Below are 25694 nucleotides of genomic sequence, written 5' to 3'. Positions count from 1 at the left end.
TGAGAGTATTCTAGTGGAGTATAGTATTGCTGTTTGGCCTCACAGCCGGTTAAAAGCATGCCACAGTAAGGCAAGGCAAGGCAAGTTTATTTATATAGCACAATTCAACAACAAGGTGATTCAAAGTGCTTTACAGAGACATTAAAAAACAAAAACAATAAAAAGCATGATTTAAAATTGATTAAAAAAACAGTAGATAAAATCAGAACACTAGATAAAATCAGTAGTTAAAATATAAGTTTTGAAATTTAAGCTTAAAAGTGTGGATTTGGTGCTTTATTCAAATGCAGCTGAGAACAGTAAACTAAAGAATGTCCTTGTTTTTTTTCTCCGTCTCTCTTTTTGTGAAACATAGTCCACATTCTTTACCTTCTGAAGTCTCCTATTAAACCAGTTTACTTTTATTACAAGTGCTCCTTCTTGTTCCCTAATTATCTTTCCAAAAGCTATATTTTCCACTTTCAAATTGCACCCGAGATGCTATTAACCAGTAGTGATTGTGTTTAGTTCATTATTATCCCCATTCATGTGTCTTGTTCAAAGTTATGAAACTTGGGCTCTTGTTGTGCTCTGCTTCTCCAAGTGAAATTCTGAATATTCAGCATGTTTTTCTGGCCACAGTGACTCAGCTTGAACAATACCACTGTGTAATAAAAAATTTAAATGAAAACATTTGGCATCAAACTAACTGTGACAAATACAGTGTTAGCCATTGGACTTGGAAGCAATGAAGAGATTGAACTTTTTTGTTTTTTTTAGCATTGTTGCAATGTGGCAGTGAATTGTAGTGGCAAATTTTGATTCTTTTTCTTGCATTTGGCATATCTATTTTCATTGTTCTACACTGATTTAGTACAAGTTGCTGTCATCACTGGGATTAAATGAAAACTTGAGTGATTGTGTTTATCATAAATTCATTTTAAAAAAGACAATAAGGGACTATGAGCCAGACAGGTTTTAGCAAGCTTACAGAGTAGTATAAATAGAGGTAGTAGTCAGATGCAGAATTTTGAAACCACTTTGGTTTCAAATTCAGACTTTGATGTGGCTTATATTAAATGCTAGTCTCAGGCTAAATCTTAAATCTATATTTGGTAGGTTAGGTTAAATGGTGGTTCTAAACTGGCCGTAGGTGTGAATATAGAGTGAATGTTTGCCTGTCACTGAGCCCTGAGACAGACTAGCGATCTGTTCACGGTAAGACTCACTGTGACCCTGAACTGGATAGGTAGAAGAAAATGGATTAATTCCATATTGTATATAGGGCTGTGTGTTATGACCAAAATCTCATATCCCAGTATAAGTCATCCCATATCCCAATAACAATACATCATGACATAGTGCATACACAAGTTTATAAAATGTGTAAAATAGTGTATTTTTTGTAAAATTTTAAATGACATGCTCAAAAAAGAATCATACATGTTCATATGTGATTATTTTTATCTTTTTATTTAGAATGTCAGCTCAAATCATTAATTTAAAATGTTAAAATATTAATTCATAATAAACAAAACAGTTTAAAAAAATGATTACAAGCCCAACATAAATGATTTTTATATAAGCACTTGACGGTTCTTTTGTGCTTGTCATTTGTAAAACTCTGTCCATACTCTCTGTCTAATAGTTCTTGTGTAGGTGGTAGAAGAGGTTCGTGGTGTTTGAGCCTGTTGTCATGACTGGCAGAATACAGTTTTCTGGTTTGTATCAGATTTTCACAGTCAAACCACATCCATGCTACAGAGGTAGAACTTCATTTAGGAACGAGCTCCTCGATTTGCCTTGTCTTGTCCGTTTCCTGTTCCATCTCACCCTCACCAACCATGCTGTTATTCGCGTGTCCATCTGCATCCATGAGGTACCGTGTAAAATTGACATGGCATTTAAATGCTGAAATATATTGTCGTAAACAGTCGTGAGTGCATAATTTGGTCATCCAGTGTATATAGTCCTAACTGTATAAGTTTTGAAGCACATACAATTCAGTCAACAGCTTGATCGCCATATGTTTACTCATAGATGAATGAAAAGACAAATACAAACTTTGGAGGAGATGGGCATTCAAAAATTCAATGTACCTCACCTAAGATTCTTCCAGGAGTTTGCCTAAAAAGTGTCTGAGAGCATGAAGAATTTGCACATCTGCATAAGCACTAGCAGTGATGACCAGGGAAGCCTGGCTGAATGACAGGGCACCTGACAACATGGTGTTGGGTAGCCCTAGGACATCTACAGTAAACTGAGACCTCCAGCACAAGAGCACAGCAGTATTGGGGTCTGTGGTCCCACCAGGGAACAGTAGTGCAAATCAGCAGTAATATTAGAGATGATCTAAAATGCTATCCTTTTTGATAAAGCACAGCTGTACACCACCACAATGTCTTTCTACTCTTCCATTCAAGCTGCAGGCACCTACATTATTATTATTTTATTTCAAAACCAATCCTTGGGACAAACTGTCCACGCTATTCCAATATAACCATTGACGATAACCCATTTGCGTCAGTTGCTATGGAAACGGCATAGGCGTAAATACATTCACAAACTGGTAGTGCCTTTTCCCAATGCAGACACAAAACAGCAGGCCACAAGCTGGGTGAATAATGGAGATGTATTCTCTCACTCTTCACACTGTAGCAATATCTAGTCACAGTGCACAAGTCTTCGATCACGCCAGAAAACCTTAGTGACAGTCCGCACCGAGCTAGCAGTTCTCTGGGTGTGACGTCACTGCTGTCTGTCAAATACAAAGTGATGTAAAGGATCATTTGAAAGCCAGTTTTTAAATCAGATAGCAACCCGCTCGGGAATTTGGATTAAATCTGATTTGAAAAATGAAATATTTGTTCTGATATCTCAGTCTGCCAAAAATTTAATATGGGCTGCCAGTTTAAACATAACCTAAAATGCACTCTTGAGTTCAGACCAGCAGGCTTCTCTTCCCTTAACCTCACACTCAAGATTTAACTCACATAAATCATCACTTGTGATTATCTGCGCCAGACTATTTCACTCCTTATCAGTTCGAACGTAACCAGTTCTTGTTTCAGGCAAGACATCACATAATGTTGTGTTATTCTGTTGATTTGATATTTTGATGTATTTAGATGAAAGTCTGGTCCTTGCAATTCAACTTAATAGATTTGTCCCCACTGTGTTATATGTTTGCTTCTACAAACCAATGAAAGGGTGAGATAAAGAGAAGGTGCAGTCCTCATTAATTTTTTTAATTAGTTGAATAGATAGTAAATTAAAATAAGTAGTTCCAGCTTGCATAACAACTTCAGATGCAAGCACATAAAAAGTCTTTCGAAAATAGCCTTTTTTTTCCTTTTCTGTGACAATCCTTATTTATTTGCCACTTTGTCACACATTTTTTCAAAATATTTAGATGGTAAAAGTTCAAATCACATGACCATTCTAGCATTCATTCAGTTCAATTCAGTTTTATTTATATAGCTTCAGATCACAAGAGCAATCACCTCAAGGCACTTTATATCGTAAGGTAAAGATCCTACAATATCACAGAAAAAGCCCCAATAATCAGATGGAAGGAAAAACTCCATATTTTGTCAAGGGACTCACCGTTATTCACAGTCACAGTCAGTTTACCTGTGGACAATTCCCTGGCTTTTATTTTGAAAGTTCATTTGCTGCTAATGAGACAGCTCATGTCTGTTTTGTGGTTTCCTGCCATTTAGCTCACTGTTGCTCATATTTAGTAGCAACTCCATGCAGAGAAGAACAAGGAGTGCAGTCTTCAGCTATAGTCCAAGGCCTTACAGTCAGGTCATATATGCACTGAAAAGGCTATTAATCTGTTATGTGTTTATCACAAAGCACTTGGTTATTATGGTATTTGCAAAGGAGCACTGTATGAATGTATAATTAAATAGCCTATTTAAGAAAGCACACAGCAGCCTGCTCTCACAAGAGTGGAACATGGTCATGTCAGCAAACTGTAAAGAAATTAAGAAATAACATCATCATCTTACTAGTAATCAGCATGTACGTTCAGCTAAAACTCATTCAGTTATAACCATGTTTAGCTCGAAATTGTTCTGTGACAGCCTGACTAAGAATGCCGGGGGGAGGGGGGGGGGGGCAGTTAAGCAGTGGACAATTGCTGTTTATGTAAAAATGTATCTTGGTCCTCTTATAAAGACAGAATCATGCAATATCTTTCCATCTGCTTTGGGACTACATTATTATGAACAAGGCCATTTTAGCAAAATCTAAATAGGGTTATGAATTCTAGATGTCATCATAAATGTCCCGTCCCTCATTCTCAGCCCTGTAGCTTCTTACTCCTACAACAATGCCCAAACAATCGTACTCTCCCGCCTCCAGTCTCCCAGAATCTAATCCTTCTGCTTGTCCCCTCTAGCCAAAGCGCCGCCCGTGTCTGCCTGACCAACTCCCCACTCCTGCTCAGCCTCCCCTTCCATCCTTCCGTCTTGCCGCATCCCTGCAGCCCCCAAGGCCTGGCAAAGGATTTTTGTTCTGACTAAAAGGGGAATCTATTTCCCATCTCTGCAGTCTTTGCTGGTTATCATACTCAGGAAACATGCTGACTCTCTGGAGTGATGCCTTGAGGAGACGTGTAAGCAAGAATCCATATTTGAACAACTAAACGCCCCCTCACTTTAAACATATAAGGAGCCGAAGAGATGACCAATCGGATTTTAAGAATGCACCACTGGAATATATAGTTTGTCTAGTCATGTTTGTAAAATACCATAGAAGTGAAAATCCTTAGCAGCCAGGGTGATGGAGGAGTCTCTATTTTGAATTTGTGTGTGTTTGTCATGTGTGGGATCTTTCCACGATTCATACTAGTAATATTTTCAGAACTGAATTAGATCAGCTGAAGTTTGAGTGGTATAATAAACAGCGTGTTCTTGCTTTGTATGTTTAATTTCAAATGAAGCTTAAAAATATTTTATGTGTCTATGTACAATCAAAGAGCACATTTAATAGAACCCAAACACCCCCTAACTCCACCCCCACCCTCCCAGCACCTTTTCTTCATTTGTTTACACTATATCTGAAACAAAAAAGACATAGAAGTCTTTTTTATGTTTCTTATGTATATAATAATATACATAAATCTATAGAATCCAAGATGAGACTATAATTTATTGATGTAGTGTTGTTGTAGCTTTCTTGAGAGGGAAAAAGAGAAAAAATAACTACGAGGCACCAGCGAACTCACATAGTCATTATTCAGATAAAAGTCGAGATGCATCAGTGCACTGAGAAAAAACAGTATGATGGGTTGGGATGATGGAGAGATGAACAGGTTTCTGGAAACATTTTGGAGCCCGCTAACATGCTGTTGATAGCACTTACCTAAGCCCTAAAAGCATTTCTCAATATCTGGTGTGTGTATGTACTAAAAGCTGATGGTTCGAATGATTTCTAGCATGGATTTGTTTGCCAGAAAAGTGGTTGAACGGTAGAAAGCGCAGACCCGTGGTATTGATCGGGGCTGAGTCGTGCAGCACTGGCAGGCCTGTTCTGCTGTATCAGTGCTTTCCTGACTTTTACGAGAGGTGCTCATGTGTGGGGGTGGGGGACGATTGCATGTGCACTGCAAGGAGTCATCTTTCTGTTGTGGATCGGCGGGTAGGTAGCCATTAGTAAACTGATCTTTGGAAGAGGAAATTTAATGGTCTCCTAACTCTATTTACAAGCCATTCAATTTGATAAAGGGTGTGATCTCAAATGATTTATCATTTGTTGCTCTGCTCCTCTTCAAGCTATCAGTATTTTCATTCATTCATTTACTTTTTACAATCTTTCATCAAATCTTATCAGCATAAACCACTGAAAGCAAATTTAATGAAATATTCTAATGCTGGCAAATTGATGTGTGTCACAAACTTTATTTGCAGTGCCCTTTTTGTTGTTAGCCTTATTTAGATCTTCTTTGGATTCCTTTTTAGTTAGATTGTGGAAATATTGTCTAGCTTTCCACTCAGTTAAACATCAAAAGCTGGGGAAAGAGAAATATTAAAATATGGAGATAGAAAGTAGCTCACTGGGGCTACTGATTAGTGTACCAATCATTGTCATCAGAATTCATTTGGCAGTGGCAGATTTAGAAAATGAAACTTTTGTCTGACTAATAATGACAGTGACAGCAATAATCGTACATATCGCGGTTACAATTTCTATGACACCATGAGACGTTTGTTTAAAATGTTTACTTTCATGTCCATGGATATCAAGGAAAATCAAACTTTGACAGTTTGCACTACAAGGATGCAAAAACGAAAGAGAATTGGCACTTATTTGTTGCAAACTAATTTCAATCACTTTCCATAAACAGTCAGAATATTTAAATGCATGCCCCCCATTCACACTTTGATGCCTCTATTAATCTACTGTAGAATATATTGGAATGTTGTGGTAGTTAATTCATTTCTGTTCCTTGTTATTGAAGTCCATCTTCACTCCTTTCATATAATTCTGACCTATTCAATCTTCAGAATAATAATAGACCAAAAAACGATTTAATATTTAAAGGTCTTTAATATTTAATACTATTTTCTGACTTTTTATTAGTGAACTTTATATGGCCAGCACAATCTACAGAATAATTCTAAATGGATGTGTTTTGAGCTGTGAATGTAACTGTGCAGACCAAAAAGGAAACAAAAAGAAAAAAACGGGTTATAGGGGGTTAAAAAAAAAAGTGTCTTTATACTGAACAAATTCATTTGTTTTCTCTCTGTGTTTTAGCATCCCCATCGGCGAGTGACCTTTTCCACCACCAACCCTGTGCAGGACCTGCAGGATGCCTCTCAGCACAGCTACTATGACAGCGGCCTGGAGGAATCTGAGACTCCAAGCAGCAAGTCATCGTCTGGTCCTCGCATTGGACCCCTGACCCTGCCTGAGGACCACTATGAGAGAACCACTCCAGATGGCAGTATTGGAGAGACTGAACACCCAGAAAATGGTACACTGACAAGCCTCTTTATTCTGGCATATTCTTTATGAATATGCATTTGAATGTTGATGGCTCTAACGGGCTTTGGTTGAGACATGCATTATGTAGAAGGTTTGTTTGTGCTCCCTGGCCATTTCAGCCCAAAAATGTTGTGGCACGCTTGACGTTGACTTGCTGTGGTTGTTGATGACTGTGTGGAAATGTTATTGGTTTTTGAGCAGATCTGTGCTGCGTGGGTGCGTGTGTATGTGTGTGTGGGGAGTGTACCAAGGCTGGAGTAAGCAGTGTCTCCATCCCCCTCATCAGCAGGTCCTCTGTCAGACATCCTTAATGACCCTCTCTCACAAGTGTGCTAATTAAAAAGCCCAACTAATGAAGCATTTGCCCTCTAAATAAATCTGAACCTTGACATCTGTGCAGACTACACTATGTTTACTCATAGCAGTTCCTTGCTCCTAGTCGGACACGAGTTACACAGCAGCTAAGGCGTGCAGGTGCCATAATTTCTTGGTTTAATAATCAATCCACCAGCAGAACACTGACGGCCTCACTATTAGGTTTATATTGCAAAGAACACCCCCAAAACAAACAAACAAACAAACAAACAAACAAACAAACAAACAAACAAACAAACAAAAAGACTTATAGCTAAGGCCATAGCTGCAAATCTGTGAGCAGTGCATCAAAATAACAATTTTGCTGCCTTACGCTGCCAAACACAATCCATTACATGTCTATGATAAGTGATACATATGGTGCATTTCCAATTATTGTAGCATTTTGTGTTGCAGTGCTGCCCGGTCTTACACTTGTAAATTCTGATATTTCACTTCTGACCTACAACACCTCGCCCTCCTGCTTGCATTTCTAGAATGTTAACTTTCTTCATTAATGTGGTCTTATCTCAAAAGCAGTGAGGGCTCAGCTCTGTTAGCATATAGATTTTAAAGGTAGACCTTTGACTGCCCCATAAAAGACAAATGCATCATTGAGGACTTGATGAATTGCTGATCAACACTGACAGTTAAGGTGTCACACTGTGGGTGAAACAGACCCAGATGCATCTTTTGTCAGTGCAAGTATACATCACGGTTGGAAAAAGATTAAGTGATGAGAGGGGGGAAAAAAAGGAAGACTATTTCAGTCTCAAGCATTCCCAAGTTACAAAACATTGCAGGATCAAAGGCTAAAATGTGTCACTGTCACCTGAAAGCAGCAGATGATAAAGTTCCATTTTTAGTAAAGCGTCTTGCATTGTGATGCATTGCCTCTTCTTGTGCTGGGTCACATTAGTTAGTTTATTCATCTCTGCTGCAAATGTTGGTGTCAATTAGTGACATTGGAATTCAAGACTGGAGTAGTGGTTGTGCAAAAAAGGACAAGTCTCCCAAATGTTGCACTTCCTTCTGCCTCTACACAGGTCTAAGTTTACTAAACATCAGATTAAGTCAGCCCATATACAGTCTCGCTCTTGCGGGTTCAGGAGCCAGCAGTCAACTAACACATTTCTATCTTGCCCACATAATTATGTTATGGGATATGTATGATTTCTTTTTTAGATTGTTGTGGCTTTGTTGCATTTTTGCCATCTGGAAAACACATGTTTTTGTGATGTTGCCTTTGTTCTCAGCAGCAAGGGAGCAAGATGGCAAGTGAAGACAGAGCAGTTAAAGAATGGAAAGGTGGCACAGGATGGGGACAACGTTAGATTGTGACAGGGTGTAGGGAATCTCTGACAAGGATGCAAAGCCCACAGGATGAACACATAGGACAGGGAGATGCGAAGATGAACTGCTAACCAAGGAAAGACCTAATTAAAATGTGATTTCCACTCCAGGGAGATAACAGGGAGCCTACATAAAATGAAAGATTAGACAGAAAAATCAAATGAGACAGAGGAATTCCTCCCAAGCTTCACCTGAATAGTGACATGAAGTCTTTTTTAAGCATTTTGAGTGACAGGCTGTACTGGTACAGAGCTTTATTCATTGCAGTAAAGATGACTGACAGGCAAAAAATGGGGAGGTGAGGACGATGTGTCACTCCATTTAAGTTGGATAAAACGCAATATATGAACCCCAGACTGTTTGCATCACCGGGCTTGGAAAATATCGACATGGATGTGTGTTTTGTTATACAAGTTGAACTCTGACACTGGCGAATCTACATTTTTACAAACTTTGTAGTTCAGTAGTCCATTTCAGTTTGGGAATTCAGTGAAATTCTGATTGTAGTCAGGTTTTTCATTCCTATAATAAACTGGAAATACAGAATCACTTTTATTACTAATAAAATTACACATAGAAAAATTACTATTATGCTTGTCGCTATTAATTTTAACACTGCTATTAAAGCTGTAAATAATTTATGAGGTAAGTATATTAGCTTTTCGGTTTATCTATAATTAGTGGTACTTTTTTATTGATTGATTGATTGATTAAATGCTTGCGAGTTAACCAAGACTTGTTGCTTTTAGGCTGATTTTTTAATTCCCTTATCACTAAAACATAATTTAATATGGTGCTGACACATGCATCATAATGTTGTGGATAAGTAAAATGCCCAAGATTTTCACACCCTTCTATTGTGTTGGCACCCAACTAATGATCTCTAAACCAATCCTGCTAGTTTCTATGTATATTCCCATGCTGCAGTCCCAAATTTGTTCCCTAAAATAAATCATTTACCTTTGACTGACAATTTCCATCATCTTAAACAGAATTTTAACACATTCCCTCTGACAGAAGCACAATATCATCTGCATATGGCAAAATGGCAAGAATTAAATTGTCAAATGTGTACTTACAGTTTCTTACTTTCAAGAGCCTAATCTGGTTAACAGCAATGGGAGTAGTGCTGGGTGATATGAAGATATATATCGTGTGGGCGATAGAAAAGTGTCTATCGTGCCATTTGTCTTCTATTGTTTCGAACCTAATTTTATAAATGATTACATAAAAAATATCATTAAATAGCTTGTGGCAAATATATTAGTGTTGTATTCTCACTATACATACTCTTAACTTTAGCAAGAGAAAATAAATTATGAAAAATGATATTTTTCGGAAAGAAACTCCATCTTGTGGTTTTGCGACATGATGCTGCTTTATGTGCACCCGGATTTGCGACATGCTTTACGGTAACTCAAAACCATGGATGTGCGACAGTTTGCATTTTCATGCAACAGGCAGAGACAGCTACACAGGCAGCCCAAGAAAAAGCACTTTTACCGAAAAGAGGGGGTACGTCTATGATTTGGTTACATTTTGGGTTCAACAGCACCAACATGGAGCAGAAGACGCCCATTTGCAAGCTATGCTATAAAACTATTCCTGCACTCAATGGCAACACAACAAATCTATCACCTATAGAAGGTCCACAAAAAAGAACACTCAAGAATCTATTAATCTAGTGCTGGGCCAAAGTAGAGAAGGATGTTTGCAGTGTCGTGCATTATGCCTTGATGATTGACCTATGGACAAGCAGAGATATGCAGCCCTACATGAGCGTAACCATCCATTTCATTAACAAAGACTGGACCCTCCCCGCTCGCTGTTTACAGACCGCGTACTTTCCAGATGACCGCAGGTCAGGTGGTATATCGTGATATATATCGTCATCGTGATATAAATAACTATAATAATAATAATAAAACTTTATTTATAAAGCACACTTAAAAGCAAGGGTATGCCAAGGTGCTTAACAAGTAACATCGAAAATAAAAGGAAGATAATATGAAAAGGACCAAAGCAGATCCCATAATTCATATCGTGATAAATATTCTTTCCATATCGCCCAGCACTAAATGGGAGTACTGAGTAATCAGTTTGTACATGGGGAACATAACAGCTGCATAGCCATGTAATACTTAAGAAGAAAAAAAATCTAAAAGAGGTGTCTGTGTAAATACAATCAAAAGCCTTTTGAAAGTTAAAATGAACAAAAGAAAAAAAATTTCCCTGTCTGCTAAGATTCTTGCAGACTAAAGTAATATGACCTTGGTTTACTGGGCTGAGTAGCTCAAAGGAAAGTGTGTATGTAGTCTGTAACAGCTTCGCTCAAGTGGGCATAAACATATTCCGTTATGATTCTTGGCTTTGGTATTAAGAGTTCATTCAAAGTAGAGTAATAAAAAATTCCGCTATATGACATCTATGCTGTCTGATCTGCAGAAATTAATTTCTGGAGTTCCTCCCCCCCCATGCCTTAGCAGCTGCTCCCTCCTCCCACTTTTTCTTATTCTTGTCTCCCGGCTGTGTTAGAGTGCACTCCATTTCAGTTTACCCATGTGCATTTTCCACTCTTACGTTCACAGTGTAGCATGCACATTGCTCAACTGTTAATCTAATCAGAAATGAGCACATGCATCCAATGTCCATTGGATGCACGTGCTCATGTGGGGGGCATGGGTGGGTGCGCATGTGCACCTGAATACAGTACATGGATGTATTTGTTTGCAGTGGCGGGTGTTGCATCGTGCTCTAAATCTCTAAATCATTTTGATTACAGTGCTATTTTACTTTAATAGACTCTCATCATAATCACTGAGCTCTGTAATTCCATTTAAATTGATTGCTTCAGACAGCATGAAAACTGCTTATCTTGTATGTCTGGTTGCTGTCAAGATGCATGATTTGTCATCCACAGTGAAATCACAGATAGACTGACGACTGGTCTCTGTTTGTCCCATCTGTCCATCCACTCTATATCAGACATTACTGATTAGATTTTGATTAGTGGTAATGTCAGAGTGATTTACAGTATTTATTACTGATTGGCTCAAAAAGAAAATGCATCGTTTTGGGGATTTGATAAATAAACAGACATCAGTATCAAAAAACTCTGTTATACGAGATAGCATCAGGCATCTTTAATCATCTTTAATCCTGAGTTCACTTGATTTAATTTAAAGTGTTTTTTCTTCAGTTGCTTTCAATCACTTATACTATAAGGAGAAAAAACATGAATGACTGGAGTTTTTGTTCATTTTTGCCAACATTAGCTTAAGCAAAACAAATATATTGTGTTTCAGCTGGAGTCACATAATACAACCTATAAAAAAGGCTCACCTATCCCAGACCTCTGAGTAATAAGTCCCAGGACCTACGATAAGCCCTCCTCTCTTTTTGGGACACTGGTTTGACCATCAGTCCCACCTTGTTCACTCCAGCCTAGACAATAATCACTCTTCCAGGGATCAGTGGATGGGGATCTTGGCTGTGATATGAGGGCTAGCACAGACATAGGTAGATTGCAGACAGGTACTTACATGCGCACCCCCCACACACACACACACACAAACCCAATTGACCACAGATGGAGGAATTTTGATGTGGCCGCTTGCCCAGCATGAGGTCTCCCCGTGTCTTCCTCTGTGCGGACTCACTGCCATATGGGTTATTGAGAAGGTTGAGATAAAATGGGAAAAATGGCATTTGCATGATAATAAGGTTCTTTAGAAATGCTGTCTGATTTTCCCTGCCTTAGATCTCACAGATAATGCATGAAGCGTCATATATTTGTTCCGTTTGAACTGTTGTCATGGGGCTTTCCTTTGCTTTCCTCTGCTTGCCATATCAGTATCACACAGGCAGCACTACTGTTTTTGCTAGTCTTCACTCAGGACATTGAAACACACACACACACACACACACACACACACACACACACACACACACACACACACATATAAATGTTAGGGGTCGATATTGAACCGTTCGATACAGTACTTTCGGTTCGGTACGCATATGTATCAAACAATACAAAATTTTTAATTTATTTTATCAACTTTCCTTCTGACGATGCTGTCTGTGTTGAGCGCTCAGTGGATCAGCGCTCGACAGTGCAGCCTAGGTGGAGTAGTCGAACGCAGATTCACTGAGCACAGGGCAAGCTAGCGAGACAGAAGTTAAGCTCTCCTTGCAACATGGCAAATTGAACCTCCCCCACCCTAATTCAGATCTGGCGTTTGGAACTATTTTGGTTTTCATGTGAAGCATGATCCTGAAGGTAAGCGCATCATGGACAAAAGTAAAACAGTATGTCAGATGTGCCACGCAATGCTCAATTACATTGGTGGGAACTAGTGGTTAGCGCAGTTAGCTCGTTAACGTGTTGGCCATCCAGTCCCACGCACGGGGTGATCCGCGGTAACTCGTTAACGGAGATTTGCCGTGTTGTGGCGTTAACGTCATTTCTCGGCTTGAGTGAACGCTGGCGCGTCTGGCTGCCGCTACTCACCGGTTCATTTTTCGATTATTTGGATTTATTTGGATTAATTGGATTATTTGGATTCAGATTTGAATGAACAGGGACATTCACACTCAGGACCAGATCGATCTCTGCCAGGGATTGAATTGCAACGCTTGTCCTCAACTTCTGTTATTTCAGCTGAATGTGTTCTCACGTCTTCTTCTCAGTGAGCAGCACTAGCTTAACTGTTTGAGCTATTTTAGCCTACCTGTTCGTTGCTCCGGCCGGCTCGACTCCTTTTCCTCCACACAATCGAAGATGCGGACCAAGATGTTCCTGAGCTGGTCGGCACTATTTTGGATTCTCCTGACGCTCGTCTACCATCCTACAGCTGGACTGTTCCGCTATATCCTGCGCCTTCGCGGGCAGCTATCGCTCCCGTCGCCGGCGGAGCTCCACTACCACCCGGGCATCACTTTCCAGCCTCGCCGGAGATACATCCATCGCGGGTCCCGCAGGATTTTCCATAACTCCAATGGAACTAAATCGTTCTGGTCTGCTACTCGCCGCCCTCGCAGGAACCCTGATCGGGCTGTCAACCATCGATCTCTAGCCCACCTGCCTAGGGCGCCCACCGCGATTAGCAAAAAAGAAGATACTCCACTCAACTTCGGTCTTCTAAACATTCATTCATTGACAAGTAAGGGACCTCTCATCCAAGACCTCCTATCTGACCGTAAGTTTGACTTTTTCTGCTTAACTGAAACCTGGCAACAACCTGATGACTTTTCTCAGCTAAACGAATCTGCTCCTCTGGGGTTTGTTTACTTTTCTAAACCCCGCTGCTCAGGTCGTGGGGGTGGTCTCGCGATCCTTTTTCGCCAGCACTTGAAAGTCCTGCCAGTTAATGTTGATACCTTTAGTTCTCTAGAGGTCCTTGCATGTGAGCTGACTGGACCCATTCCCACTATCATAGCTACTGTATACCGCCCCCCCAAACCTAACCCTGTCTTCCTCAGTGACTTTGCTAATCTACTAACCCATCTTTCATCTCTATCCCCAAATGTGATCTTGGTGGGAGATTTCAACATTCACATGGACAATAATGACCTTCTGCTCACCAGAGACTTTTCCTCCTGTCTCGAAGGCTCTGAATTTAAACAATTTATCGACTTTCCCACTCACTCTAAAGGACACACCCTGGACTTGGTCTGCTGTTCTGGTCTTACTCCCTCGAATCTTTCTGCTACTGAAATCCCCATAACTGACCACTTCCTCCTTTCATTTAACCTCACTCTCTGCTGCTCTTCTACCAAGCCAACCCGTCTCATCTCGTTCCGCAACATCAAGAACATTGATATGGACATTCTCACTACCAGTTTGGACAATGTTCAGATTCTGGACTTCTATTCTACTCCTGATGATTTGTTGTTATATTATAATAATTGTCTACGCACTGTCCTTGATTCTCTGGCTCCTGTAAAAACCAACTCCGTTTCCTTCGCTCGCTCTGCTCCCTGGTTTACCTCTGACCTCCGAGCTCTGAAGGCCAAAGCTCGGCAGCTAGAGCATAAATATAAGAAATCTGGTTTAACTGTTGATTCAGAAATCTATAAATACCACGTACTTCAGTATAAAGACTCCATTAACAAGGCCAAACAAAGCTTCTACTCTGGTATTATCAGTTCTTATGAGGGTAATGCAAGGACTCTGTTTTCAGTTTTCAACAAGCTAATTCAACCCCCCAACGCTTTACCACCGAACTTCTATTCCTCTGAAACATGCAACTCCTTGATGCTGTTCTGGACTACGAAAATCAATAACATCCACCAGCAACTCAGATCAAATGTTGTGTCTACGCCCTCTCCAGAACCTCTTCTCCTTTTTGAGCCGTTTTCCACTTTTCATCTTCTTGATTTATCTGATATTTCCTAGTTAATATGTAAATCAAAGCCTTTACTCCCACTCATTTCTGCTATCTTTCACTCTTCTCTCACCACCGGTATCGTTCCCTCCTTATTGAAGACTGCTCTAGTCACTCCTATACTGAAAAAACCTTCCTTAGATCCTAACAACTTTAACAACCTTCGTCCGATTTCCAATCTACCCTTCATTTCTAAGATACTCGAAAAAGTGGTTGCAGCTCAACTTCATTTACACCTGGTTAATAATAACATCTACGAGAGATTTCAATCTGGTTTTCGCTCATGTCACAGTACCGAAACTGCTCTACTTAAAGTCACTAACGATCTTCTAATCGGAGCGGACTCTGGTCTTCTCACCATTCTCGTCCTTTTAGATCTGAGCTCAGCCTTTGACACCATTTCTCACTCTGTCCTTCTAAGCAGACTTTCCTCTCTCGGCATCTCTGACACACCCCTCGTCTGGTTTCAATCATATCTCCTCGACCGCTCCCAGTTTATTCAACTAAGATCATTCCGCTCTCGTCTATTCCCCGTCACCTCTGGTGTACCCCAAGGCTCAGTTTTAGGCCCTCTTCTCTTTATAATATACATCCTCCCTCTAGGTACCATCTTCCGCAAATTTGATCTTCAGTTTCACTGTTTTGCGGATGACACCCAGTTATATCTCTCTTGCTAACCTGATTCCTCCCTCCCACCTTCTTCCCTTACAGAATGTCTATCCGAGTTAAAATCCTGGTTTACCTCTAATTTTCTAAAGCTCAATGTATCACGGTCCTGGGTCTTATGACCCAGTGTTTTGAGTTTTAGTTCATTTTGATGTTTATAGTTTATGTTAAGCCCTTCAGGTTTTCTAAGTTCATTTGTTACCATGCCTAGGTGATTTTAGTTCTTATTAATTCCCCCTCGTGTTTCCAACCCATGTTAAGTCTCCCCTGCTCTTCATGTGTTTCATGTCTGTGTCTTACGTTGTCAAGTTCTGGTTGTCATGTCTGCGTTTCATTATGTTTCCTGTTTTATTTTGGAAGGAGTCGTGTGTTCTTGGTTCTTTGTATTTAGCTTCACTGCTCCTGTCATTAGGTTCATGTTAGTCAGCTGTTTCCTCATGTGTCTCCACTTCCCCTGATCACCTCATGTGTGTATTTAAGTCCTCTGTTTTTGCATGTCATTTGTCAGGTCGTCTGCTCATCCATACCCTCACTTCAGCATTCTATGTCAGTTCACCCCGTTTAAGGTTTTTCATGTTTAGCTTTAGTTCACCCAGTTTAGGCTATGGTTTAGTGTTCACCTGTGTCCTGCTGTTTGTACTCCCCTTTTGCTGGCCTCAATAAACGGCTTATTTTCTGTTAAAATCTACGCCACGTTCAGTTTATGGAGTTGCGTTTGGGTCCTTTTTGCCAACACCTACAGTCTGCCCTCGCCAGACTGTGACACAATGAGGATAAAACTGAGATCCTCCTTATTGGCACCAAATCCAACCTTTTGAAGGCAAGCCATTTCTCACTCACCATCGATAACTCCACAGTTTTCCCTTCTCCTCAGGTTAAGAGCCTTGGTGTCATCCTAGACAGTTCACTTTCCTATAAATCTCACATCAATAATCTCACCCGTTCTTCCTACTTCCATCTACGTAACATTAACAGATTGCTTCTCTTTCCACCCACTTTACGTCCATTCTTGTACATAGTCTTGTTACCTCCCGTATTGACTACTGCAATTCTCTTCTGCATGGTCTCCCCCAAAAATCCCTCCATAAGCTTCAACTGATTCAGAACTCTGCTGCTCGCATTATCACCAGAACCCCCTCCTACCAGCACATCACCCCTGTTCTTCAGGAACTTCACTGGCTCCCTGTGAAATTCTGGATAATTTTCAAACTTCTTCTGCTCACCTTCAAGGCCATTCATAACCTCGCTCCTTCTTACCTTTCTGACCTGTTAACCACCACTTGTTCTGCCCGTTCACTTCGTTCTTCTTCTTCTATCCAGCTTACTGTAGCTTCCTTCCGCCTCACCACCATGGGAAGCAGAGCTTTCAGCTGCTCTGCTCCCAGGCTGTGGAACTCTCTGCCCCCTGAAATAAGAAATATTGGTTCTCTCCCCCAGTTTAAATCCCAACTCAAAATTCATCTGTTCAAATCTGCATATTCACTGTGAATCCACTGTTTGTTAATTTTATCTTGTGCTTGTATTTTATTGTTCTTATTCTGCCATTGTTTTACTAAGTGTTTTATCCTATTGTAAAGTGTCCTTGGGTGACTTGAAAGGCGCTCATAAATAAAATTTATTATTATTATTATTATTATTTCAACGAGATTAACGCTGACAGCACTAGTGGGAACACAACGAATATGACTGCACATTTACTCCGACATCATCCTAGTGTAAAGACAAGTGGAAGCAGACAAAAACAACAAGCACGCATGCTACAAACTTTACCCGAGTCATTTAGACAGCCGTTAGCACATGATTCTCCTTATGGGGACCTGATATGTTTAATATGCTGCTGAGAATATAGCCCAGAAGAAGCGTATAGTATAGCTTTTATTTTGGAAAGAGCCATTTCTCTGTAATAAACTCTCTTTTCCAAAGATGAGTGATTTCTCGATCAGATAGATTTATTTATTTTTATTACTTTGTTGTTTCAGCAACATTAAATTTAAAAACTGTACTTTTGAGTTAAAATATATATTTAGAATTTTAATAAATGACAAGTTAAAAAGCATGAAAATAATTTTTGTATCGAAAAAATATCGAACCGTGACACCAAAGTATCGAACCGAACTGTGAATTTTGTGTATCATTGCACCCCTAAAAAAAAAAAAAATATGTATATTTTAGGGGTGCAACGATACCGATACCAGTATCGGCCTCGATACCACATTTTCTAAAGTACTCGTACTCATTAAAAGTCCCCCGATACCGAGGACCGATACCACGGTCTGAGACCTGTCTATGTTTGAGCGGCATGTAAGGGGTTAATCACAGGCGCTGAGTGCCCGCCCCCACGCTTATTAGCACAGAGGAGCATAGCTGATGCTGTAGCAGTGGGACGGAAAATAGTTGGGCATTTTAAACATTCCGCCTTAGCCTACTCCCGCCTCGAGGACATTCAGGGACAGCTCAACCAGCCAATAAAGAGACTGCAGCAGGACGTACAGACGCGCTGGAACAGCACGTATTACATGCTCCACTCCATATGTGTCAAACTCTGGCCCGCGGGCCAAATTTGGCCCACAGCCTAATTACATTTGGCCTGCGAAGCCATACCAAATTACTATTAGAGCTGGCCTACTGGTATTATACAGCTAATATATATATTGTTTAGTATTAAGCTTTGCTTGTTCCATATTCAGTTTTCCAGCAAAACTTATTTGAGTCCATAAGAAAAGATTCATTCTTATATGTGGAGGAAGATTTTTTTTTTCAATAAATATTAACGTTAGCCCGCGACTTTGTTCCAGTTTTGAATTTTGGCCCACTGTGTATTTGAGTTTGACACCCCTGCTCCAGTCCCTCATTGAGCAAAAGCGAGTGCACGAACTCCCTGACTATCTCACCGCTCACCAATGGGCTCTTATGGAGACGACTGTTGCCATCCTCGCCCCCTTTGAGGAACTAACTAAAAAAGTGTGCAGCTACGATGCACTAGCCTCTGATGTTATTTATTCTGTAATATGTTGCATGCAACATGCTTTTCATTTTAAATAAATGTTCTTAATTCCAAACTAGTCCCTTGTTTGTTTGTTTTTGTTAAATTATAGGACTAAAGCTGTTACCTGCAAATTTAAATCATGTTTTTATTAAGTACTCGGTATCGGTATCGGCGAGTACTGAAATGCAAGTACTCGTACTCGTTTCCAAAAAAGTGGTATCGGTGCATCCCATATATCTCTATCTATCTATCTATCTATCTATCTATCTATCTATCTATCTATCTATCTATCTATCTATCTATCTATCTATCTATCTATCTATGGAAATTATTATTTAGCAAATAAAGATGTACGGAAAAAAAACAAAAAACTGAAAGATGGAATAACTGAGCCTATTTGTCCATGAGTGCCTGCTTGGGCTCCTGCCTAGGTGCCAGTAAAGCATGCTGATGCAGGGGTGTGAGTTTCTTCCAACTGATGCCATTATACATTGTCAGTGTCTCTGCCTGTTTGTACTATTGAGTGGACTAGAGTATGCCAGGCTACAACAGCACTGTGGCCTATGCCAGCCACTGCTGGAACTGCCACCACCCAGAGAAGGGGCAGGTCATGGGACTGGCAAGTTTGTGGAGGCTTCTGCAGAAAAAAAGTCCTTACAAGCGGTCCCCTGAGGCATGTTGTCATGAGTAATACGCTTATAATCCTGAGCTCATTCTAGCACACGCATTACACTATGCTCACATCAGCTGCTGCTATTTTGTTACCCCCTGATTGTTTGTAGGTTTATTTCAGAGCAAATAGGTCACTGGAAGAGCCTAACTGGAGCAGAATTAAACTCAATAACCTGAATGTGGCTTTGACACCATGGACAATGGTAAACTATAACGCTTTTACAAATGACTTCATGGGACAATACAGCTGAATCCAAAATGGCACTGATGATGTGTCAACACGTCACAGTTTTGAATGTGTCTAGATTTTCCTTTGCCCAATTTGAAAATGTGCTCTCGCTTGTGTGATCACTAACAATGAGCCCCGTGCTCTCATCCCAAACTTTGGCCACACATATTAGACTATTTGTCAAATGACTGCAGACCTTTGAAAGGGGCTTTGTGACAGAAGGGACATGTTATTACATCTCAGACCATTAACTGTAGCAAAGTACAGAGTTGGCTTATTGTCTCTTCGAGTGAACTGACTTATTGTGTGCCAGAGATTGCAGCCACATGTGAAATAGATGGAACCCGAACAGAAGTCCCATTATCCCAATAAATCTAGCCCTTGCATTTGATTTCAGACTACCTTCTTTTACACATAAAAGTGATTTCTCTGCAGTTTCATCATTGTGACCAGCTGACTCAAAGGCTGTGGTAACATCCCTTATAATAGTATGTTTTTATCAGAACCTGGAATATATCTGGGCTTTAGTTCTTAATATTGTAATATTTGTCCAGTTTTATTGCTTGTTTTGCAAAAAAAAAAAAAAAAAGGAAAGCAAATAAATGTGAGAATTTGTGGAAGGTCTCTGTTTCATAGGGACAAGTCCATTGCCCTCTTCAATATGATTTACACAAGCCACTCAACTCTTATCCACATGTATATAACATGGCTGAAAACCCAGATAAGTGTTTAGAATTATGTGCTGAAAGGCGAGGACATGCATATAAGCGCACATTAGGCTCCATAAATAGTGCTTTTTACACCATGCTGCCACTGAAATTGTCCGGTTTTAGCACTAAGCTTGTAAAATGAATGAGTGAGCCAGTGTGCCTAAGCCACTATCCCTAAGCTTTAGATGTGCTCATGTATTACTCTAACAAAAGTGGATAACTCCCTATACTTAGGCAAAAATTGGAAAGCACACTGCCTGCTCTTGCCGTGCCAGTGAGTCTGGGCAACAGAGTGCTGAAGCAGCAGGTTTGGAGGTGGTGATGTGTGTGTAAATTTGTGCTTAAAACTACAAGTTTATAAACGCACATAAAGAAAGTTTTCTTAATTAGCTTGGCGTCGCTCGTGGCTTCTTTTCAGCTGAGTGTCCACCGGCAGAACCAGGGGATCTTGACTTGAAACTTCAGGGATCGTTATGGAGGCAGAAATAGAAAGTGGTGGTAGAGCGCTGTTGCTCTCACTGGGTCTTACCCAGTCTATGTGATTCATAGAGGAGGTAGAGTGCTATGCATCGGGGGGGAGGAGAGGCTGGCTAGGGGCCAGTTCCACTTCAACCTCAGTTGGTTGGGCAGCTCAGGCCGGCATCAGAGTAAGCCCGGGGGTCATCTTTCCATCATATTGTGATGGGGACTGAGAGCCGCTGAACCTCCCTCTAACTAGTGTTCTGCCCTTCAATGATGGATGGCACTTGAGGGACTGGAATTGTACTGTATGGGTCTGACATGCATTTCCTTATTTCCAGTGAGTCTCACAGGGACAGAGTCGCTCTCGCTTTAAGGCTTTCTTACAGATATCGCAGAATTCACTACAGTTCGGGGACCATACAAACTCAATGAGGCCTGCATCCAGTGAAACTGAAACTGTCCTCTGAACACAGAATGAAAAGGAACCGTGCGTTTTTTTAAATCTTTCTCGCTTTTTCCTCTGGTGGAAGAATCAATTCTTAATTTGCAGTTTTATGTTAACATGGTATATCAGGCAGTCAATAGCATACATGCCTCGAGCTAAATAAAATGACCTGAATTAGTCTTGCTTACCCTCATGGCCAAATATAATACAGTTGTGCATTTAAGGTGACATCACTGACATTTTACTTCCATACTGAACTAAATCATCAGGATATTTCCAGGGCCCTGCCCGTGTTTTTGATCCATGTTGCACCTCACTGATTATTTAATCAATTCTTAAATTCTTTGGATCTTTCAAAACTCTGTTTAAAGCTACATTATATAGTGGACTATCCCTAAATAGTCCTTGTTTCAAGGCAAAGTAATTCTGACAGAATATTGCATGACTACGCAGCTCGGTCTCACCATGGATTCCTGTTAGATCTTCGGTCTAATTAGAGCGTGTATTGACTCTGCTGTTTAATCGTGACTGATATTTTCTAGTTCCCAACTACAGAGCTGGAACAGAGACATGTACTGTTGGTTTTCATGCAACCTCTTTTAACTTTAGAAATTATATCTTTTTCTTTCCTTTTTTTTTTTTCAATTTCCCTTTGGGTAACTTCCTCTTGGATGGTCATGCCATGTGCAAGGCCCCAACACTTGTCACTCATCTTGATGAGCTGTCTACTGAAACAGTATCTAGCCTGGAGATGAGGTACCCATCAAACATACAGCCGCCACAGGCCCTGAGAAAACAGATGGCGAGAGAAGACACTTTAATGAAAAGAAAAATCTTCAGATGTTTACTCTTGTTGTGCCTTTGGTATTTGCTTTTTTCCTTCAGGTATTGATTTACCACTTAGTTACCGTAAATGTCGGGCTATAAGCCGCTACTTTTTGCACAAGCTTTGAACCCTGCGGCTTTTAGTCAGGTGCGGCTTTTCTATGGATTGTCCGTGATTTTTGTCATATCGTAAGACGATTTGTTTTGTGTGTTCCGCTGTTGTACGGCACTACGTTGCCTGGCGGAAGGATCGGGGTTCAAGAGTGGTATGTTAGTCACATGTCCGTCCGCCAGGCAACGTAGTGCCGTACGAAGTAGCGCGAAAAACAAACTTCAAAGTAGCGCTACGCATTCAGCGGGAGGCGTGGATGATGAGCGGCGATAAACTTGCAAGTTATGCCCAAAAAGCAAGTTATGCCCAACTCCACCGGTGGATTCTGACAGCGTGGAAAAGTGTGAAAACATCCACGATCACCAACGGATTTTGAAGGGCTGGACTGCTGCATGATGGAGAGGAGGACACCGCCACGGCCCTTCTGAGGGTGTTCGACTCTGACACTGACAATGAGGATTTCTTTGGTTTTGAAAGTGACAACGAAGGAGAGAAGAAGAGTGGATGACGAAGCCATCCTGAGCCTGTTCGTTTCCGACACTGGAGGAGAGGACTTTGGTGGTTTTAGTGCGCAGGAAGAAGAGAAAGATGGTGGTGAATGACTGACTTTTCTTCTTGTTAAAGCTGTGTCACTGCACCTGAGCCTAAAAGGTAGTCCGAATCTATTTTTCTGGTGTGCTGTAGGCTACTGTTATGTACTACATGTGCAAATATGTACCCATAACTTGTTTTTCAAAATATTAATAAAAGTGATGTCTCCAAACAGCCATCTCTTTCCTGACAATTCCCTTTGTGCATATTCTCTTACATATGATAAGTCAACATTGAAACACCTGCGGCTTTTGGTCAGGTGCGGCTAATGTATGTACAAAACAGGATTTTCCCCTGATTTTAGCTTGTGCGGCTAATATTTAGGTGCGCTTTGTAGTCCGGGAAATACGGTATTTTTATTACCATGGCACTTGATTGCCTCCCACTAAGCATAATTACATGGTAGTTAAAATGTAACACTAAAAAAAAAAAAAAAGACATGTTTTAGCCAAACAGGGACTGCATGCCATGCACACCCAGGGTCACAGACAGACCCAGACGACTGCTGTGTACATGACCCAATTTGCCCATCAGTGCATTAAATTTTCATTTTATTATCTCATAATGAAGTATATGTCCTGGCCATTTATGACATTTTAACCTGATAAAACATTTATGGTGCTCCTTTAAAAGTGCCTTTAATATATTAGATGTTACTTAAGTGAAGGTGTGGTCCTCATTCTAGTAACCAAAATACTCAGTCTCCCAGACAGACCACATTACAACTACTCCTGATTCTCCACTGAGAAAATATTAAGTTCATTTTGTTATTGTATTAGATGATTACTTCAGTAATGTCAAAAAAACATCAAAGTTGACTATTCTTCACCAAACAAAAGCTTCATAAAAGTCAAACAGTAGCAGCTAAACGCAACAGATCAGAACAACAGGAGAGGGCCGAATCAAGCTGGTGTTAAAAGCTTGATGACCCCCTGCCGTCTTCGTGCATATTTAAAAACTGAAATTTTCATTTTCCTTTAATAATTACATATTCAATCATGTTTTTGATTCCATGTGTTATTTTTCCCCTTTCCCTAATCAAAGCCTTGTCAAAAAAAAAAAAAAAAAAAAGAGGATAAATGGGTGGAGAAGCACTGGGAGATTGCCGCTGTTCTTTTCCTGTAGAATTTCTGCTACACAAAAGGCAATTTTCATATTCCGCTGTGCTACAAATTTGAATTGTCCTGCTCCAAACACATAGCTGTATTGTTGAGAGCATTGTGGTAACAGAGCTTTCCATCTCACTGCGTTAGTATGCTGACTTTCCAGAGAATTGTCAGTCATGCAGCAACACTATCTACAGTAAATAGTCGAATAAAGCTTTGCCTCTTCTGGGTCATTATTTATCTGCCACATGGGCGGCTTACGCGATTCTAAAGATCGGATTTTGTGAGATTATGTCAATGTTTGTCCATACTGGTGGTGGAAATTATGTACCTCCTGTTAATGTTTTATTTAAAGTTTTTCATAATAGCTTTATATCACATCAATACATGGCCTTCAGTACATGTAGATGAAAAGATACTCTGCTATAAATCCAAGTCTGCCACATTGGTTTCTGGTTAAAGGATATGAATTAAGATTAGGTGTTAAAAGTCATCACGGAACATGCCGTAGGCGAGGTTCTGTAACCTACTAAAAATATATCACCTCAGATTGGATACAGTCTCTGTGTGTGACTTTATCATTTCTATTCTTTTTATTCAAAGCCCTGTGCAGGTGTAGGCTAATTAGCAGCTAATGTTAGTGCTCCCAAGTTAACCATGTCTCACATTGCAGACTGCTGAGATCAAAGGCAGAATTAGCAAAGCGATACCATCTTGATCGAAAGGTGAGGAAGAACAACAAATGGATTATGGAATACATCCGTGTTGCATGTCAATAAGATCAATGAGCGAAAGATAGTGAGCATCAAAGTTCTGCATAGAAATATACTCCAGGGGAAAATACTGAGAAGGAAATAATTCCTCTTTGATAATTAGACATGGACATCACATGTAAGGAAGGCTTTGATTTTCTTATTGATGAGGGAAAAAATGTTTCCAGTGCAACCACTTTTTTTTTTTTTTTTGGCTGTCATTTGAAAAGCAGAACATTAATATTCATTAAGTATATTGTGCTTCTTGGAACTTGAATTCGACAAACACTAACAGGCCGGGGACTCAATGTTTAGATTTTCTTTTCAGCATTTACAAAATGAAACATCTTCTACCTGCTAGTATGTGGCCATGAAGTGCTGCCACTCTGAAAGGGGCCATAGAAAGGGCCTAAAGCAGGAAAGGAAAGCTTCAAAGGCAGGGACTAAGAAAGAGACATTCAGACAAGAGGAAGAAAGAACGTTTGGGTGTGAGACAGGAATAGACAAGTGACTCTTGAAGTAAATGTCACACAGTAATCAGAGAATGGCTTGGGTGATGAAACGCTCCGCTTAATTATCATGACAATATTTCCCAACCGTAAACTTCACATAAAAGGTATTTTTGGTGGTCACATTTCTCGGCTTCATCTTCTCTTCCAACCTCAGCACTGTCACCAGTCATTACACCATTTTGCCTTTTAATAATCAATTAATTTGCTCCAGCAACTGACTTCAGACAGACACATAGGAGCACAAAGGATAGCAGTTGATCAGATTATTAGCTAGAAATCAAGTTTTTATATGCTGATGACAGTCACAATGTTATATAGTTGTATCAAGGAAAAAAAAGAACACTTGATTATTGAGCATTCAGTCACAACCCAACACCACAGGGATTTTGTCTGCATCTCCAGGAGTATTTCTAATTAAATTATAAGGAAAACTGAATGGGAAATTTGAGGTTTCCTATTTCAGGAGTAAGAGAACCACAGCGCGGAAGAAGCAAAGTGGGTTTAAATATAATTATGCAAGTATAAATATATTATAAGACTGCAAAAAGCACT

The 25694-nt window shown here is 40.1% G+C and overlaps 1 protein-coding gene across 1 annotated transcript in view; it reads left to right on the top strand.

The window, feature by feature from the left end:
• pcdh1a (protocadherin 1a) overlaps nucleotides 1-25694 on the top strand; it is a 107830-nt gene that overhangs the window by 71246 nt on the left and 10890 nt on the right. Inside the window, exon 4 of the mRNA XM_080867110.1 lies at nucleotides 6748-6967. Coding sequence (XP_080723236.1) covers nucleotides 6748-6967 — 220 coding nt within the window. The remainder of the gene's footprint in view (nucleotides 1-6747; nucleotides 6968-25694) is intronic.

This window comes from Rhamphochromis sp. 'chilingali', assembly GCF_963969265.1.
Source record: "Rhamphochromis sp. 'chilingali' genome assembly, chromosome: 19".
NCBI classification, from domain to species: Eukaryota; Metazoa; Chordata; class Actinopteri; order Cichliformes; family Cichlidae; genus Rhamphochromis; species Rhamphochromis sp. 'chilingali'.
This window is presented reverse-complemented; position numbering and strand designations above follow the sequence as displayed.